The 18407-nt window shown below is 38.1% G+C and overlaps 1 protein-coding gene across 6 annotated transcripts in view; it reads right to left on the bottom strand.

Moving 5' to 3' along the window:
* Positions 1-18407, bottom strand: part of CTNND2 (catenin delta 2) — a 929345-nt gene that overhangs the window by 413853 nt on the left and 497085 nt on the right. For all 6 annotated transcript variants that reach the window (XM_053906886.1, XM_053906884.1, XM_053906885.1 and 3 more), the window contains exons 4-5: positions 8778-8812; positions 8271-8387 (exon numbers count right to left, since the gene is read on the bottom strand). In XM_053906886.1, the coding sequence (XP_053762861.1) occupies positions 8271-8387; positions 8778-8812 (152 nt within the window). The remainder of the gene's footprint in view (positions 1-8270; positions 8388-8777; positions 8813-18407) is intronic.

Here is an 18407-nt window from a genome sequence, read left to right on the forward strand (position 1 = left end):
AATTATTCCGAGGACAGGTGTGTTTCTACACTTGATTTTTAAGTCTGTCCGCAGAAAGTCAAGTTTGTCTGGGCAGCTGCTTGCAGTGTGCAATGCTTTAGGTGAAAATTACAGCTCTAGTGGTCCCAGGATTAGAAAAGTACTCATTTAGTTTTTAAACTGATTTAGATTCGACCAATGCTATTGTCCTAATCAGTGGGCTTTTTCAAGTTTTCCTATTGTATATGGATAAATAGAAGGTCGGTAATGTACTCACACTTATGCAACAACTCAGTTTCTTTAACAGCTGTAACCAATAGAGGGGAATTAACAAAATGACATTTACCACAAAATGAACTTCAAATGTATAACTTTAGTTTAAAATGTATCGCTCAAGAATTTTATTATGCATGGGATTTTACATGATGTTATAATCACAGAACAGTATTTTTTTTATAGCTCATTACAATTCCCAACTATTTCCTTGTAAAGTTTTATCTTCAGATTATTTACCATTTAAAAAACTTAATGTAGCACACAGAGGAAAAGCATTATATATATTTCTTCATAAATTAATTGCCTAAAGATAGTACATCCATATTTCTTATTATCAAGAATTATGAAAAGAAATAGAAAATTAATAGAAACCAGTTTAGCAGGAAACAAAATTTAAAAGCTAAATGCTGAAAACTAATTTATTTATGGAGTATACTAACTTAAAGAACCAGTGTGTGATTTGCCACAAATCACAGACTTTTCCCTTAGAAATCTGCAGGGCTTGGCTGTGCATTCCGTTCAGGTCCCTAATCCAACATCTTCTCCCAAAGGAGGTCTTCCTGGGCCTTTGATCATTCTTTCAAAACTAGAGCAGTTCTCATAACACTTTCATGCTTCTAAAAAAATCACTGAGGACTGCAAAGAGCTTTTATTTATATGGGTGATAGAGAATGTTATTCACTGTATTAAAACCGAAAGATCTTTGAAACGGATGACAGTGATGCCATCACGCACCATGTAGCCTCTGGAAAACCCCTGTGACGTGGCTCCGGTGAGACGCCTTCACCCTCACTGGGCGAGAATGAGCATGCAAAAGCAAATAACATCGTAGGATTTTTGTGAAAACTCATGCCTTTGCATCCCCCCTGAAAGGGTCTCGGGACCCTCCATGATGCCCAAGTACACTTTGAGAACCCTATTCTACTCCACGTCTTACTTTTTTTTTTTTTTTTTGCTTGTAGCCATTATCTACTTGACCTTATAGTATTCAGATTACTTGATTTCAGCCTTTGCTGACTAGCATGTAAATGCCACAAGGGCAGAGACTCTCTGTGCTTCCTTTAATAAGTATTTAATACATATGTTAAAAAAAAAATGAATGACTATAACACCACCTGTGCCCATACTGATGCAATAAAAACCCAGAGTATTATACTTTGATTGTATCAGTTGCTGTTGTAGTGGCTTATTGTTTGACCAGGGGCAGTTTGAGTGTTTTAAGTTCTGGGGGAATCCCACAGGATGTCTCCACAAGGTACTACCAGCCCCTCCTTTCACTGTCTCCTGAGAAAGAGTTTGCTTGTTCTGACTTTTTCACCGGGGCGTTCGCCTCTGTAACTTTTCTTATACTCGTGCCAGTTCTGATCCTTTCCTTCCTTTCACCAGCTTTTGTTCGATACTCATATTTATGTTTTGCACACCCGTGTTTTGGACACTTTGACAATTCCAAACCCCAATTTTATTTTTATTAAAAATTCCCATCGGGCTTTAAACTCTGTGCTTGATCTCAGGACACCCTACTAACACGGGTGAGAATGATGTTTTTAACGAGAAATTTGCATCATGTCCTCCCTTGCTTTGGAAATGGGAAGGAAGCATTGGTACTTCATGCCTTTGTTTATCCCTTCGATTCCCATGTTTCCCTCTTTGGAAAAGGTAGAACATGACCCTTGAATACCCATGTGATAGAAGGATATCAGAGAAAAAGAAACTGTTGCAAACCTGACAGAGGGAGCATCTGGAAGGGAAATGAACTACAGCTTCTAGGTGGATATTCCTATGTCCTGTGTGTCACCTGGGTGTTTTCCCTTGACTTTTGCTCGTACTTACCATTTCTGCCACTGTTAACTTCCTACTGGCCCCGTGACACCAAAGGCAGTAAGGGAAATGGATGTGAGTGAATTTTGAAAGGAAACAAATAGATGCATGTAGTATTTAAAGATAATTTTAGACTTGGAACCATGACAAACTTCTGGAAAGAAGACTGTCATTTGCATTTCAAAAACCAAAGGCATAAGATGAAGTGATTTTACAGGAAATGAACAACCCAAGGAGCAACTCAACTAACTTGAATAAATGCATTTCCAGGAAAAGACTTGGGATCTCCAGATTCCGGGTGATAGTTCTCAACCACTGGTGGAGCAGTGGGAGCAGGAGGACTTTTAAATCCAGGTTTTCTGACTCCAAGGGTGGGATGGGCTGCCTTGTACCCCTTCTCAGAGGCTCTTCATTGGGTCTACCTAAGGACTGGTCTCCACCATAAAAGAAAATGAAACGAACCAGTTCTCTTTCCCTGAGCGTGATATCAATATTGTGAGCCGTGGTCTATACATTTATTTTTTGATCATTTTAGTTATTATAAAAACCTTTACTCCTAAAAGTGTTCTGCATCCTTTGGGGCCATGCTTACTAGGAATTATGAAAAGATTCACTTTATAAGGATGTCCCTCACCTTTATTGTTATTACCGCATAAGACTCGATGGAGTTATATTTTACAGTATCTTACTAACTTGATCCCTCAACAATTCTCTTGCTGCATAACAATTAAGAATAATCACAGTAATTAAATAAAAATGACAGACTGTAAATCAACAGTAAATAACATATCCACCTCTGTCCAAGTATATATGATTATTCAATTTGGATTCTATCTGCTCAGAATGGTAGGTTACATGATTGATTCTTGATTTTCTTTGAATATGTTCTGATTTAAAATCTCAGAATAACAGTCCTTTCTTTGCCATAACATTCAGAATATAATAAGCTCCTAAGGTTTTCATCCTCCCGAATGCTGGGGTTTTCTAGAATGTGGTGGAATTTAAATTTGTCAATATGCTCCAGATAAAAATAATTACTGTTTCAAAATACAATATTTAAACAAATTAACATTGTCTATAAACATGTAAGTCATTTTCTCCAAAGTTGTCCATTCCATTTCTGATTTTGACTGGCAAATAGTTTTATTAATTTTTGGATAAGATCTAATCACACTTCTCTCTGAGTTTATATCGCCAAAGATACACGGATTAAATAAGGTATTTAGTCCACAGCAGTTTGGCTCAAGCTGTACATTATGTGAGAAGCTAAGGTTCTATCGCTGAGGTTCTAGAACTTTTTTTCTTCCCCAGTAAACAATAGCAATTCTCCTAATGACTCTGTGACACATATTTGTTAAATTTGCACTAACTATATGAAATGTGTCAAAAAGTCACCGGATATCAATGTGTTGTTTACAAAACAAGAACATAAACATGGTATGTTGTTCTACTACTTAATGGGATGTCATGCAGATTGCTTCTTCACTCCCGTAGTCATTCTCTGCCCTTTTTGCCATGTGGAGTCTCACGAGGGCCCCTTGCTCTTTGGTTTGTGATCAGATTTGGCCAATAGTAGGCATGGGGACATCAGAAAGCAGGAGGAGGGAAGTTAGGGTGTTCATCCTTCTGCTCCTGCCACACCTCTTGACTGCTGGTCCTATTCCCTAGACTTCTCCTTCATGTCCACCGTGGGAAGGGCTGCCCTCTCTTGCTGCTACCTGAGCACCTCAACAGACACCTTTTATGCCCTCGATCTTGCCCACCCCTTTGCAAATAGTCCCTTAATGAACTTCTCTTCGGTGAAACTCTTGAGTACAATCTATTTCCCAGCTGGATCCTGATACAAATACAAGAGCAACAGAGAGACTTTTATTTTATGGCCTTCTAAACACTTAAAATTAGCCGTAATTGATCCCTGAAATGATAGTTACCTACCCAATATTTTAAAATTAGTCTCCTGGGATGCCTGGGTGGCCCTGTTGGATAAGTGTCCCACTGCAGCTCAGGTCATGATCTCACGGTGCATGTGCTCGAGCCCCACATCAGGCTCTGTGCTGACAGCTCAGAGCCTGGAGCCTGCTTCGGATTCTGTGTGTGTGTCTCTCTCTGCCCCTCCCCTGCTCTCTCTCTCTCTCTCTCAAAAACAAATAAATCATTAAAAAAATTAAAATTAATTTCCCCAATTTTACTTAATTAGTTCTGTCTCAAAGTTACTCTGAAAATATTAAGAACAAATGTATCTGAAGAATTACAATAGGGGCACCTGGGCGGCTCAGTCGGATAAGTGTCCGACTTCAGCTCAGATGATCTCACGTTGTTGAGTTCGAGCCCTGTGTCCAGCTCTGGGCTGACAGCTTGGAGCTCAGAAGCTGGAGCCTGCTTCAGATTCTGTGTCTCTCTCTCTCTCTGCTCCTCCCCGGCTGTCTCTCTTTCTCTCTCATAAATAAAGAAACATTAAAAAAAAAAAAAAAGTAACAATACTCTTCATTGTGGTTTTTGATCCTGTGGCATAAAAGTTTTAGATGGTGATTTTATCACCTGGGTTATTTGAGTTTTTTTGTTTTTGTTTTTGGTTTATTTTGCCTTGTTACTTTTCTTTCTCAAACAACAAAGCAGGGCCTTGCAGGAAAAACAAACAACTAAAATCCTAGGAGTCTTCAAAAGATAACCCAGTACATAGTAACAGGACATAACTAATCTTTCCAAAAGACAAAAATCCAGCAGTTACCAAATAAACATTCCAAAAAACCCTACTGGAGTATTTAACTTTCCTGGAACAAAGATACATCTTTTGTAGATAATTTTTGAACACATATTACAGGAAACGAAAAGTGAACACTAAAAATTCATTCCATTTCTCTCATGTGTCGAGAGTGTTTCAATTAGGAAAACTCAGGATTATCAGTTGATTAAAAATTTTTGTAAGTTCCTATATTTACTCCTTTTATCACTTTATTTATCTCTTCTACTATTTTATATTATATTACTTTATTTCTGCATTACTTTTATTATTCCCATCTTTCTAATTTCTTTGGTTTATTTAGCTCTTTTTAAGGTTTCCCCAAAATGAGTACTGCATTCTTTGATCTGATCTTTGTTAAAAAAATTTTTTTTATATTTATTTATTTCTGAGACAGAGAGAGACAGAGTGTGAGTTGGGGAGGGGCAGAGAGAGAGGGAGACACAGAATCAGAAGCAGGCTCCAGGCTCCGAGCTGTTAGCACAGAGCCCGACGCGGGGCTCGAACTCCCAAACCGCTAGATCATGGCTTGAGCTGCAGTCGGTTGCTCAACCGACTGAGCCACCCAGGCACCCCTAAAGTTAAGATTTACTGAGTACAGTTTCTCCCCCTTACCCCTGTATTTTCATTATAAAATATCACTATTCTATTTGTTTCTGTTTATTTATTTTTTAAGTTTATTTCTGAGAAGGATAGAGAAAGGGAGGGACAGAGAGGGAGAGAGAGAATCCCAGGCAGGCTCTGCTCCATCAGCATGGTACCTGATGCAGGGCTCGAACCCATGAGCTGTGAGATTATGTCCTGAGCCAAAAAGCGAGAGTTGGACACTTAATCGACTGAGCCACCCAGGCGCCCTGCTATTTTACTTGCTTTTTAAATAGTATGTAACTTTCTTTTTATTTCTATTTTTATTTGTAGATTCAAATGCATTTTCTTAATTTTACCGTGGATATATTTTATCATTTTATTTACTTTTAATTTTACTAGATTATTACCAAAGAAGGTGGCCTTTCTATACTTTTTTTTTTTTTTTTCTAATTTTTTTTTTTTCAACGTTTTTTATTTATTTTTGGGACAGAGAGAGACACAGCATGAGCGGGGGAGGGGCAGAGAGAGAGGGAGACACAGAATCGGAAACAGGCTCCAGGCTCCGAGCCATCAGCCCAGAGCCTGACGCGGGGCTCGAACTCACGGACCGCGAGATCGTGACATGGCTGAAGTCGGACGCTTAACCGACTGTGCCACCCAGGCGCCCCTCTATACTTTTTTTTTAAGATGACTTTTTTTTTTTTTTTTGAGAGAGAGAGAGAGAGAGGGAGAAAGCATGACTGGGGTGGGGTGGGGGAGCAAAGAGAGGGGAGATATTGAGAATCCCAAGCAGGCTCCATGCTTTCAGTGCAGAGCCCAATGTGGGGCTCGATCTCATGAACCATGAGATCATGACCTGAGATGAAATCAAGAATCAGATGCTTAACTGACTGATCCACCCGGGCACCCCTCTGTACTTTTTAATTTTTAGGATTGTCTTTACTGCCCTATAGCTGATCAAGTCTTCTAAGTTTTCCTGGACATATATAACAAATGTATACTATCATTCAATGGATCTAACTTTTTAGATATAGTTATTACATTGGTTTGTCGATTACGTATTCCAATTTTACTTGTCTTTCTCTTCCTGGATTCTGTCTGATTCTGCGCATTGAAATGTTCACAACGGTATTTTTCATCAATTTCTCTGTTCATTCTTAATAATTTTTATTTTAATATTCAGGTATTATTCTGTTTGGTACATCACGTTCACTAGATGTTAGTATGAGTTTATCACATCCTTATAAGCAAAAACATTTTCACTAGATAATTCCTCTTTGACCTGGCCTCATGTTCCTGCATTAAATTCCACTTCATCTCACAAATTCTTCCCAATCCTAGTTTATATTGATTATAATTGCTGTTACTACTCTGTTCCTTGAACTTCAACATTTGTTTCATTAATATAAATATATCCCTTATCAACATCACATAACTATCTTATCTTTATTACAAACTTTTTATTCTTTTCAAAGAATTCAGTGTGCTCACCTGTAGGGCGAGACTAATACACTTGATTCATCCCTCCTGTTTCAACTTGTTTGCCTCTTATTTTACTTCTCTTCCTTCTTTTTTTCTGTACCTTCTGTGTATTGAAGGTTATTCCCTCTCCTAAGCTCATAAGAGAATGTTCCTCTATTATCATATGAAAAATATGATATCAAATATCAACTCTCTCCCAAGACACACTATTTTATCTCTATTTTCCTTACTCTAACAAAGTGAGTACATGTGCCTCAAATATTAATTAAATATAAGTCAGACTACAACTACCCCTATAAGAGAAATGCATTTATTGACTGAGAGATAAGTAATGAGGCTACATTCTAAAATATAAAATACAGATAACAAGGATACTATAAATCATGCATCTTATTTTAGAAGTTTTATTGAGGGGATTCAAATGGGTTTAAATAAATCTGGATATTCATGGTGATGTTATCCTAAGAGTAGTGGTATTATAAAAATTGTAGAGAAAGTGAACTAATGTGTAAATTTAATGGTTTCAAGATAAGTATGCTATCTTATTCTTATATCTTCCTTTTAAATAGCAAACCTTGATGGGTATTCAAGGAGATTTTATTTTTTTTAATTAAGAAATGAAATGCTCCACTGATTTCTGATACAGAAATTACCAGTGTGATATATGTTTTAATGATTTCATTTTTAGCTTTTTGTGGGATTTTATTAAACTAAGTCAAGAGAATTTTATGATTTATTAAAGTGAAGCTCATTTCGATTCACAGCACTTTTATTCCTAAGCCTCAACCACTATGGTTGAAAATATATATAATTAGGAGGAGATGAAGAAATTTTAAAAAATTCTGTCGAGGTTAATATGCAAATTCAAGGTGGCTACATATAGAAATACAAGGGGCTACTGCAGAGTACTACAGCATAATACTAAGTAGTTAGTACTGCATATATTACATTGATTCTTTCTATTTTGTTGCATAGCTGTTGTACTGTTTATGATCTCTACCAACAATGATCTGTGTATGTAAAGCATTCACAGTAAATTTCAAAGCAGACACTGTACTGGTTAAACAAATATATGGTGAGTTCATTCAATGTGATAGTCTGGTTAGGTGCCAAAAAGGATATCAGAAAATCGGTGAGAATCCCCACTCTGTCAGTAATTTGTGAGGAATCTAGATTCAATTGCTGACTTAAGAGAGACTATAATCTAACGTGAGTTGGGATGGGTGATGTGGGAAGGAATTAGATGAGAGTGGACTGAAATGGATAAAACATGTACAAACACAGGTTGAAGTCCTCTTAGATATAGCTTTTGATGTTAATTATATTAGAATAAAGTATACTCTTATATTTTAAAATTGTCTTCAAGCATCATTGTCATTTGACTTACTTTCACTTGTGGAATAATCCTGTGGGTCAAGTATTCCTGATTCCTGCAAGGATCTAATACAGGAGTCCACCAGCTCAAGACCTGTTGTAAGTTCATCTTCGATGTCTTTTTGACCATCTGAAACACAACATTTTAAAGTGATGAACAAACACATGATGCTCTTATTACTAAAGCTTCAGGTTACTATTTAATAATGGAAAGTATCCTAACCAAAGACATTCTCTCATGAGGTTCTCATTAGATTTCGCATTGTAATCCTTGGTCAACCAGTATCAAAAGCCAAGGCCAGCCAATTCCAGGTATCCATGAAAAACCCAAAGGTTTCTAGGGAATTGAGAGAACTTAACTCTCAGGGAATCACGAGCTATCACAGGAACATTTAATTTTAGTGTCATGGTGTTCTCATACTCATTTTTATCAGTCTTTTTTCTAAAGTTCACAAGGATATTAATCAGTAGACGTACATGTAGAAATGGATGTAAGTTTCATCAAGAAGCTGTACTTTACCTTGTGATTGCCAGTGAAACTGCTCTTCTGCTGAACTGTAAAAAAGAGAATACACAGATATAATGCACTGGTTAGAAACCAAGGACCCTAGACTAGAAGACACAAAGATGCATTGGAGTAGCAATGGTGGCTCCATGGTGTGTCCTTTAGATTTTTACTGAGAAAAAAGATCCCATTTTGATACAATCTTAACTGTAATCCATTTGATGTAGATCTCTTTTGATTCACAGGCACTAACTAGTGTGTTATAAATGGACACTGTTCAGTAATTTTCAGAGAACAGCTCTTTTTTTTTTTTTACAAAGCCCAACCTATTATACTCCTCTCTTGCAACAGCTTTTACATAGATGCAGTCCTACCCAATTTTAGTTATTTTAAAATACGAGTCTGACTAGTTTCATATAGACTTTGTGAGATTGTCTAGGAAAGAAATAACCTCCTTTTGCATTATAAAGAAGGCTCGATAAATTTATTCCTTCTTCTAGACATATCACATGAGCAGTTCCTTTCAGCTGATTATTAGTTCAAATTAAGTCATTTACAAATTATAACACTTTACCACCAATTGAATATACAGTCCCGATTTCTCGCTTTACAAATACATCTTATAAGACGACCTAGGGAGAAAGGGTTGTTCATATACACGATGTGCCAAAGACAATGTGCAGAGTTCATCTATGAAGGCGACATAGGTTAATTTTGAATGATTTATTAAATATATAAATAAATTTAAAATGTCTACACGTGCATAACTCTTTCATTACACATGCAAATACTTTCTACATGCCCCTTTTTATATGTCAATGATTGGTAAGAAATCTAGATGCCAATTACAGACAGGTATCATTTTGAGAATGATTTTCTACACTTATTTCACTAAATCTTTTACTCTGATCCAGCAGCTTCTATGAATAGCTCATCAGTTGCACAACAGCAAGTGGATTTTAGACCTTTAATCTGTACCTTAGAGGGGGCTTCTGGATATATTTACAGAGGGAAAAGGAAAGGGAATTCTGGTATGAATCAGTGTTCAGAAAAGCTGCAATCGGTATAAATGAACACAAGAATAGTATCTTAAGGGACATGTGACTGTTTCCTGGGCATCTTGCTCCCTGACCAATCAATTTTATCAAACTGGAAAACAGTTGCACAATGGTGAAAACCATACACACAACTGATACATGAAATGATAACTTTACAAATTCAATCCAAAGCAACTTTTTCTTATTTCAAAAAGGTATGTGCCATATAGTGGTAATATGATATCTATAAAGTTCCAACTTAAAACAGAAAAGTAATCCTAAGGTCAATATTTTAAAAGTTGCATGCACTGGTTCAGTTAGTAGCATTTTATTTTATTGTTTTAATAAATTTAAGTGTATGTATGTATGTATGTATTTATTTATTTTTTTTTTGAGAAGACAGAGAGAGAGAAGGGGAGGGGCAGAGAGAGAGAGAGAGAGAGAGAGAGAGAGACAGACAGAATCTCAAGCAGGCTCTGCACTGACAGCATGGAGCCTGATGTGGGCTTGAACTCATGAACTGTGAGATCAGGACCTGAGCCAAAACCAAGAGTGAGAGGCTTAACCAACTGAGGTATCCAGGTGCCCCAGTAAGTGCGATTTTAAATAGGAATAAAAAAAATGCTTTCATAGTTGTAGTAAGTTGAATGGTGCCCCTCACCCCCAGGAGATATGTCCACATTAAATCTCTAGAAACTGTATATGACTACTAATGGAAAAAGCGCTTTTGAAAAAATATTTTTTAATGCTTATTTATTTTTAAGAGAGAGAGACACACACACAGACAGAATGTGAGTTGGGGAGGGGCAGAGAGAGAGAGGGAGACACAGAATCTGAAGCAGGCTCCAGGCTCTGACTTGTCAGCACAGAGCCCGACGCCGGGCTCGAACTCACGAATCGTGAGATCATGACCTGAGCCGAAGTTGGACCCTTAACCAACTGAGCCACCCAGGCGCCCGGGAAAAAGTGTTTTAGTAGATGTTTAAATTAAGGGAGAGGTCTTCAGATGAGATCATCCCAAATCCCATGATAACTGTCCTTACAAGAGACACACAGAAGACAAGGTTATATGAAAAAGGATGAAGAGACTGGAATTAGGCATCTACAAGCCAAGGAATGCCTGGAGCCATCAGAGCCTAGAAGAAATAAGGAAGGATCCTCCTCCCGAGCCTTTATAGAGACCACAGCCCTGCTGACACCTTGATTTTGAACTTACAGCCTCCAAAGAGTTTGAGAGAATACATTTCTTTTGTTTTAAGCCACTCAGCTGTGGTCACTTGTTATGGCGGCCCCAGGAAACCGGTAATAATATTTTTCTCGTACAATAAAGATGGTCTCATGTTAACCCTCTAGGATTTACTACTATCTCTATGCTGCTATGTTTCTTTTGTCAGTATCACCCTTTACTAAGTGCTTACTGTATACCTTGGCTCCTCTGATTCCTGTCAACCACAATGGTCTTTTTGGGAGATGGCGAAAACGGGCTTATTTGGCGTTAGATAACTTGACCACACGGATCATAAGGAACTCAACAAGGATTTAAATTAATCCGCCAAACTCCAAAGCTCATATTTCTAACTCACAATAAAACGTTGTGGAGGGAAACACACACTCAAGGGGCTTCCCACCGGAAACAATACGAATAAGTCAACAGAAGTCATTGCATTCACCACTCCTCTCCTCGCAGGCGCAGCGAAGAGCGCACTTTATGCGCCCTTGCACATAGATGGCGCCACGTGAGAGGAAGGGACAAGTGCCACTTCCTGCCCCAAGCACAGAAGGCCAGGCACGAGATTTTCATGCTCTCTCTCTCTCTCTCCTAATCCCCCACTGAGATGGGTCCCTGAGTAGGAGGGAGGAAGATTGCTGCCAACCCAGAGAAGACACAGCATGAGTGAGAAATAAACCACTGTTGTGTGAAAACGCTGGAGCCGGAGGGGGGTTTGTTTCTGTTGAATAAATGTCACACTGAGTAATAGAGAAATGTGGCAGTGTTTGAGTTTGTAAGGTGTTTCTTGCTTCTCTATCTTACATTTCCGCCGTGGAGCGCTGGGAGAAAATGTCTTGGGTCACTCTACCACAAATAAGGTGGTGTGACAGCTTTTACTCATCCTGTGAGATGTATCTGCTCATGTACAATAACGGGTGATTTTATGTGTCAGACCACACATCAGAGTTTCCTATAATATTTACTTTTTGCTCATCTCTTTCAGAAGTGTTTCAATTTGATGATGCAACAGAAACAAGATGAGACATTTTTTCCCCTTACATTTGAAAGAATGCCGTTCGCAGTGAATATGAAACTATTCCTCTCAAAGCAGAGGAAGCTTCCTTTTTGCCAGATAAAGAGCATCAATCATTTAAAATCCTGATTCCTTTAGCACAGTTAAAATGCATTAAAAGTATGACTGATCACAGAAAATAGAAGTCCCAAGAGAGACCTGGTTTGGATTTTATTTCCATTAAGTGCTCACTTGACTCTCTGTTAGGGGATTCTATGCAATTGTATATCTTATATACTTGATTTCTTCTCCTAAAAGCTGCTTTTAGGTGGATGCTTTTTTAAAAAAGCAAACAAACTATTTATTCATCCGATAAACACAGATTATGCCTGTGTCTCACACATTCTTACTTCAAGTGTTTGGATATTATTCATGGTGAACTTCCTCTCAATTACAGCATTCAATTTAGTATAATATAAAAGTTATTTCTGAAACACTTGTAACTTCCATGCATGTTCAATTTTAGAAACTAAAGTTTGCTTTCACTACCAAAATGCTCTTTTTTCAAATAGAAGTAATCTGTAAAGAACTAAATTTAATAAAGATATAGATATAATTTAGATTAGCCAGTATGTATTTAAACATAAAACTATGTACAAGTTCCAGAACCCAATTATTGTGAGAAAAATACATATTTGTAACAAAGATGACCTAACATTTAACCTTTAAATGTATACAGAAATATGTCCATAAATCAGTAGTGCTAGGAAAGAGTTTAAAAACAATATATTAAAAGCACAACTCCTAATAGCTAACACTTACATACCTCTAGCTTTCTACCAGGCAATATTCTGGTTGATTTACAGTTAATTTCCAAGACAACAGTTTTGAGACAGGTACTATTTTCCCATTTTACAGATAATGAAACTGAGGTAAAAAGATGTTCAGGAACTTGCTGGTGGTCCCACATCCAGCAAGCAGTGGAGGGAGAATTACGACCCTGGGTCTCTTGCTTCTAGAGGCCACATTCTGAACTACCATTCTATTCGCACATTTAGCGGCATCAAAATTACACCTCTATGTGATAAAAGCAAAAACATAAACATAAAACCGGAAACTAAGTTGAAAAAACAAGCCATGTCCTGGGAGAAGATATTGGCAGTGCAGATAACTTACAAATATTAAAATGACTCCTACAAATCATTTTAAGATAAAGATGAAAAATGTCAAACAAAAGCAAGGTCAGTATGTATACATATAGCTGATGCACAGTAGAAAAAAATCTAGAATGTATGGTTACTGACCATATTAAAAGATACTCAAGCCTATTAGCAATTGAAAGAATAAAAACCAAACACAGGCAATTCTTTACACTCCACAGGCTGTCAAACAATTAGACAGTCTGACAATATTATGTGCTGGACAGAAGATGGGAACAAGAACTCGCATACGTTGCACGTGAGAATAAACCAGTCACCTCGGTGAGCAATGAGGCAATACTTGGTCATGTCCTATATGCAGATGCCTAATCACTCAGTAAGTCTGCTTTTAGGTAGAACTTCCAGGGAAATCTGAGCACCTATGCCCGGAACACCTCTACAAGACTGTTCACGCCTAGAGGTCAGCAGTACCAAAACAATGGAAATAACCTAAGGGATCAGTAATAGGGAATGGACAAATGTAAATAATATGATTGCATACACAGAGAACGTATATATGGAATCAACACTACTCAGCAGTTAAAATAAATTAGCCAAATACACAATGAAGCAACCTAGGTAGTTCTCAAATGTAAAATATAGAGTGGGAAATGCAAATTTCACATATGTATTACATGATCCCAATTATGTGACTTTTAAAAACATTGATTAAATGATGTTGTGTATAAATACATATACATATATGTATACACACACGTATATGCACAAAGGCTATTCTTTGGTTTAAGCTAGTTTTTCAACTATATGTCTGTCTATCTATTGAGTGAAATCATATAAACATAGATTAAAAAGATACACCGAATTTTTCTTTTTTTCTGATACACACAGAATGTGTGTAAGCAGGGAAGTGTCAAAGGGAGAGAGACAGAATTCCAAGCAGACCCCATGCTCAGCATGGAGCATGACACGGGGCTTGATCTCATGACTGTGAGCCGAAATCAAAAGTCAGTTCCTTAACCGACTGAGCCACCCAGGTGGCCTCACACACTGAATTTCTTGACGGTGGTAGCCTCTGAGGAACAGAGAGAAATGTCTGAGGTGGGTTAAAAGGGAATTTCTCTTTTATTCTTAATGTTTTATTTCATGAAAAATGAGGGAAAATCTTAACATTAACTTAGGAATGCCTTTGTTACTTGGACTAGGAAAACATCATGATTCTTACATCTAGAAACGTCTCCTTAAATGCTTAGATAAATCTTGGTGACCCAGTTCTACATAATATTCTCACTGTTGATACATCACTCGTAGTTGAAATTCAAATAATGCAAAAAAAATATGAAATATGTAAGTCCAAATAATAGAGGAAAAGAATGGTTTTAGAGATTTAATTACTATTTGTCTCTATTTTCTATGTGATAAAAATGACAGGATCACTTCGGCTATGTCTTGATATAAGCTTAAACATTTCAAGTAAGTAACCAATAACTTTCAAGTTCTGCGGGCATGATGTTGGGGAAAAACTAGTTGAAACCAAAGAATAACCTTTGAGCTCCTAGAGAAGTGATTTTCACCCTCATCATTTCCAGCATGATAGGATCCTTACCCACCTCCAGGCCACTTCTAATATATATAATATGAAAGTTCAGAGAGTTTGCTTAATGTCAGGAAAAGACACAAAGCAAGACATTACTATAGCTACTCTGTCTGTCATGAAGCTGCACAAATATATTTCCTTATTTTCTTTTTCAGCTTTCTGATGCCCTGAGCATCAATCCCTACACTGTATCGTGTGATGCGTTATTGCTCACAATATGACTCAAAATGAAATAAAGGCAAGGAACTATGAGGGTTTTTTTTTCCCTTTTTTTCTTTTTGTTAGTTTGCTTTCAAGTTAAGCAATGTACCTAAAACATAAGCCAGAGAAACTGTTGTGAAATAAAGGTTTGCAGAACTGATGTTGGATCTTCGCCTACGGGAACAAAGGCCCTCATATTTATGATGTCAGTATGACCTAAAATTGTACTCTACCATAAAATACTTCTTAGTATATGGTCTTGCATGCAGCCACCTCACAAGAATGCGTATTGGTTGCAAGATAAAATGACCTGGGTCAAAAGTCCCAAATATGTGCAAATGTGACATATTCACTAAAAATGGTGAGAAGCGGCAGCCCGTGGAGCTGAGAGGTAGGCAGCTGTTTAGTGCACTGTACCCAGACCACATTTGTTTGGATATGCGAGGAACCCTGCTCCCCCCAGAACTTCCTGTGGAGCTGATTTTCCGTCCTTCTACTGCCTTGTGGTCTCTACGTGCATCTGCGATATATTCCCAAACGAGTGTCCTGATCTCTCCGCCATGCAACTGGCATGTTTCTTTCTTCCTTCGATCATACATCCTCTTCCCGCTCTACCTCTTCTCATTAGAAATATAATTTTACAGCTATTATAAAAATGTTTGCAGGGCTACACCACCTAGGGGGAGGACCGCAAAGCTCCCGAACCAGGGGGCCGTGTGTAGTGGCCAAGGGTGTGGACTCACAAGACAGACTCCCTGAGACTGGAGCCCAGCTTCGCTGCTTTCAGTCTAGGACACTTTGGGCAAGTGACTTAAACTCTGTGGGCAGAAGCGCAGACATTTTGTGGGTGAAATAAATTAGTTTATATCAAGTGATGTATTTTCAGTAGATCGGCGCCTGGCACTACCTGAGCAAGGACGGAATTGCTTCAAAATGGTTTACATGGCCTGTAGGTTATGACTTACTCTATTTCATCCTTTGGAGCCTGGTGTGGTCTGTTGTGGGAGGGTTAAAATGGGGACAGACGTGGGGTCGTGAGAACAATGGACATTGAGAAAATACCCAGGCACGGTGGTGTCGTGCCTAGCCTGTTGGTGACAGCCAGTCCTGGAGAAAATGGAAACAAAGTCAGCACAAACCCGTAGTGAGCGCTCATGGTGGCTTCGGGCATACAGAACAGAGAGACGCAGTGCGGCTCACCAGGACGTTGCAGTCGCTAGAGGTGTGGGAAGCAAGCGTGCAAAGCTCAGAGAGTCATTGCACGAGAAGATGTGTTCAAGGCACTACTGCACACAGGACCGTAGGGCCTTTACCAAACCACTTAATCTCTCTAAACATCAGTTTCCCCATTTATAAAATGGAGATTTACTAGAATTTCCCAGAGGGATCTTTAGAAAACCAATGTATGTAAAACCCACAAAACAGTGGGGGAACACAGAAGGCATTATTTTTTTTTTTTTTTTAAAGTAAGCTCTCATTATCACATGCAGAACAGAAGGCTGAGAGAGCACAGCCAACTAATAGAATTGAAAGTTCCATAGGTCCACATATGCGATTCAAGTTGTCCACGCTGGGGGCCAATAAATACCATCTCACCAATACGTTACATATAGCCTTTGTAGAATTTACATTGTCCATCTTTTCTTTTTTTCTACACTAAAGCTGTGGAGAAAAAGAGGCAGTCTGTGATTTCCAAAGAAAGAGGACTCACTTTTAAGCTGTAAGTTTTCCCATCGGTCCAGCACAAAATGCCCCTGCTGGTAACCACTACTGTTCTTCCCATAGTAAAAAACTTATTTTCAAAGCCTTGGAAGAAAATAAATCAGACCCAAATTGCTATTATTAATTTCTTTTATTTTGAGGCAAGGGAAATTCATATTCCTAAATTAATCTGGATGGAGCTCTTGACTGACAAACTATCTAAGAAACTGATACCGCAAAATGGCTCCCGTGCCGTAGCCTGGATACACACGGCTGCAATGTTTATCTCGGAGTACCACAACAATGTCAGGGTTGTGCGCTGGCCAGCCAGAGCTGAACAACAGGAAATGAACATGAATTCTGGTTTGTTTTAATTCCTTCAAAATACGGACTCCAGTTTCTAGCAACGACAAAGAATTAGCCCTTGGCTCAATACCTTAAAGGCACTATCTACACAAAGTCAAGGTCTTACCATGGGAAACACATATTTTCAAGTTTCTCTTCTTCAAATGCTTTTCTGGTTTTGCCATTGGTTGTAGTTATATTACAAGAGGCACATTGTGCATAAAATTCAATATCAGAAGGAGGAACAAATGGTAAATTATAAACTAGAAAATTCTCACGTTATAGCTCCCTTTGTAGTTTTCTGAGAGATTTCTCATGCACGAGCTGGGTATTTTTTTAAATGCTTATGCGAATGCATCAGAATTTTACAGTTGTTGAAGCAAAATTTCTGAATGCCAGCCACATTAGACAATAAAGTTATCATATTTTTGTCAGTGAGCACTCCATAAATCAGAATGTAGTAAATTGCAATTGCAGATGACCAGGGATACTGTTAATGAATTAATTCTGAGATCTTGTAATATTTTGAAATGCCTTCCAAACCACCAGAAACTGAGTGGTTTATGCCATTTCTGTGCTAAGTGTAGATTCCTGCATTATACATCATGATATTCATAATCTCCATTGGGGTCCCTTGCAACTCAGGGTTAGATCTTTGGTGAGCCTGACGGCTTCACTCATGAATATTGAGGGTGAACAGAGAGCTCACTGCGTTTTGCAGTCTGCTCATTCATAAGTGATTTCTCAGGCAGGAGAAGAGTAGTAGGTTTGTCTGCTGACAGAGGTGGTACCTATCTGAAGGTTCTCAGATGTTCCAAGTATCAGTCTTTTGCAGTCATTCTGCCAGAATTATTCCTGTTGTTAGCGTCTGCTCAGTGAAGGGAGCACTTTAACCTTGGAGACATCTCTGGACAAAAGGAGGGGTCAAGTTTATATTTTCCTAGCTTCTTGGGCTCATGTGTGAGATCGTGTTCAGGGGTGTCCCTCACTCTTCTGTTCCTCCGAAACTCCCTGCTTTGCTTTGCTTTCATCTGTTCTTGCTTCATAACTTTGTGTCTATTACAGATATGTCAAACCCTGAGTACTGAACTTGACTGAGAGTGAAATGATTTCATTAATATAAGTGAAGCTAACACTTCTTAGATATTTAATGGAAATTTATGCGAATGACCATTGCCTGTTTCACAGAAAAGAGAAGTCTGAATCTTTTGTTTTTCTGTCTTTGAGTAGCAACAGATGATTTGTAAAAATAAATTTCAATTTCAGTGTCCTTATGGAGCAGAAATCATGTCATGTTCATGAACAACTCTCATGGCATTATAGGTCTTTACTTCCTTATGATCAGTAGTGGTTTTAAAAACCATTTGAAGGTTCAGTTCAAATGT

The sequence above is a fragment of the Panthera pardus genome, unplaced genomic scaffold, assembly GCF_024362965.1.
Source record: "Panthera pardus isolate Hobbes unplaced genomic scaffold, ASM2436296v1 HiC_scaffold_2, whole genome shotgun sequence".
NCBI lineage: Eukaryota > Metazoa > Chordata > Mammalia > Carnivora > Felidae > Panthera > Panthera pardus.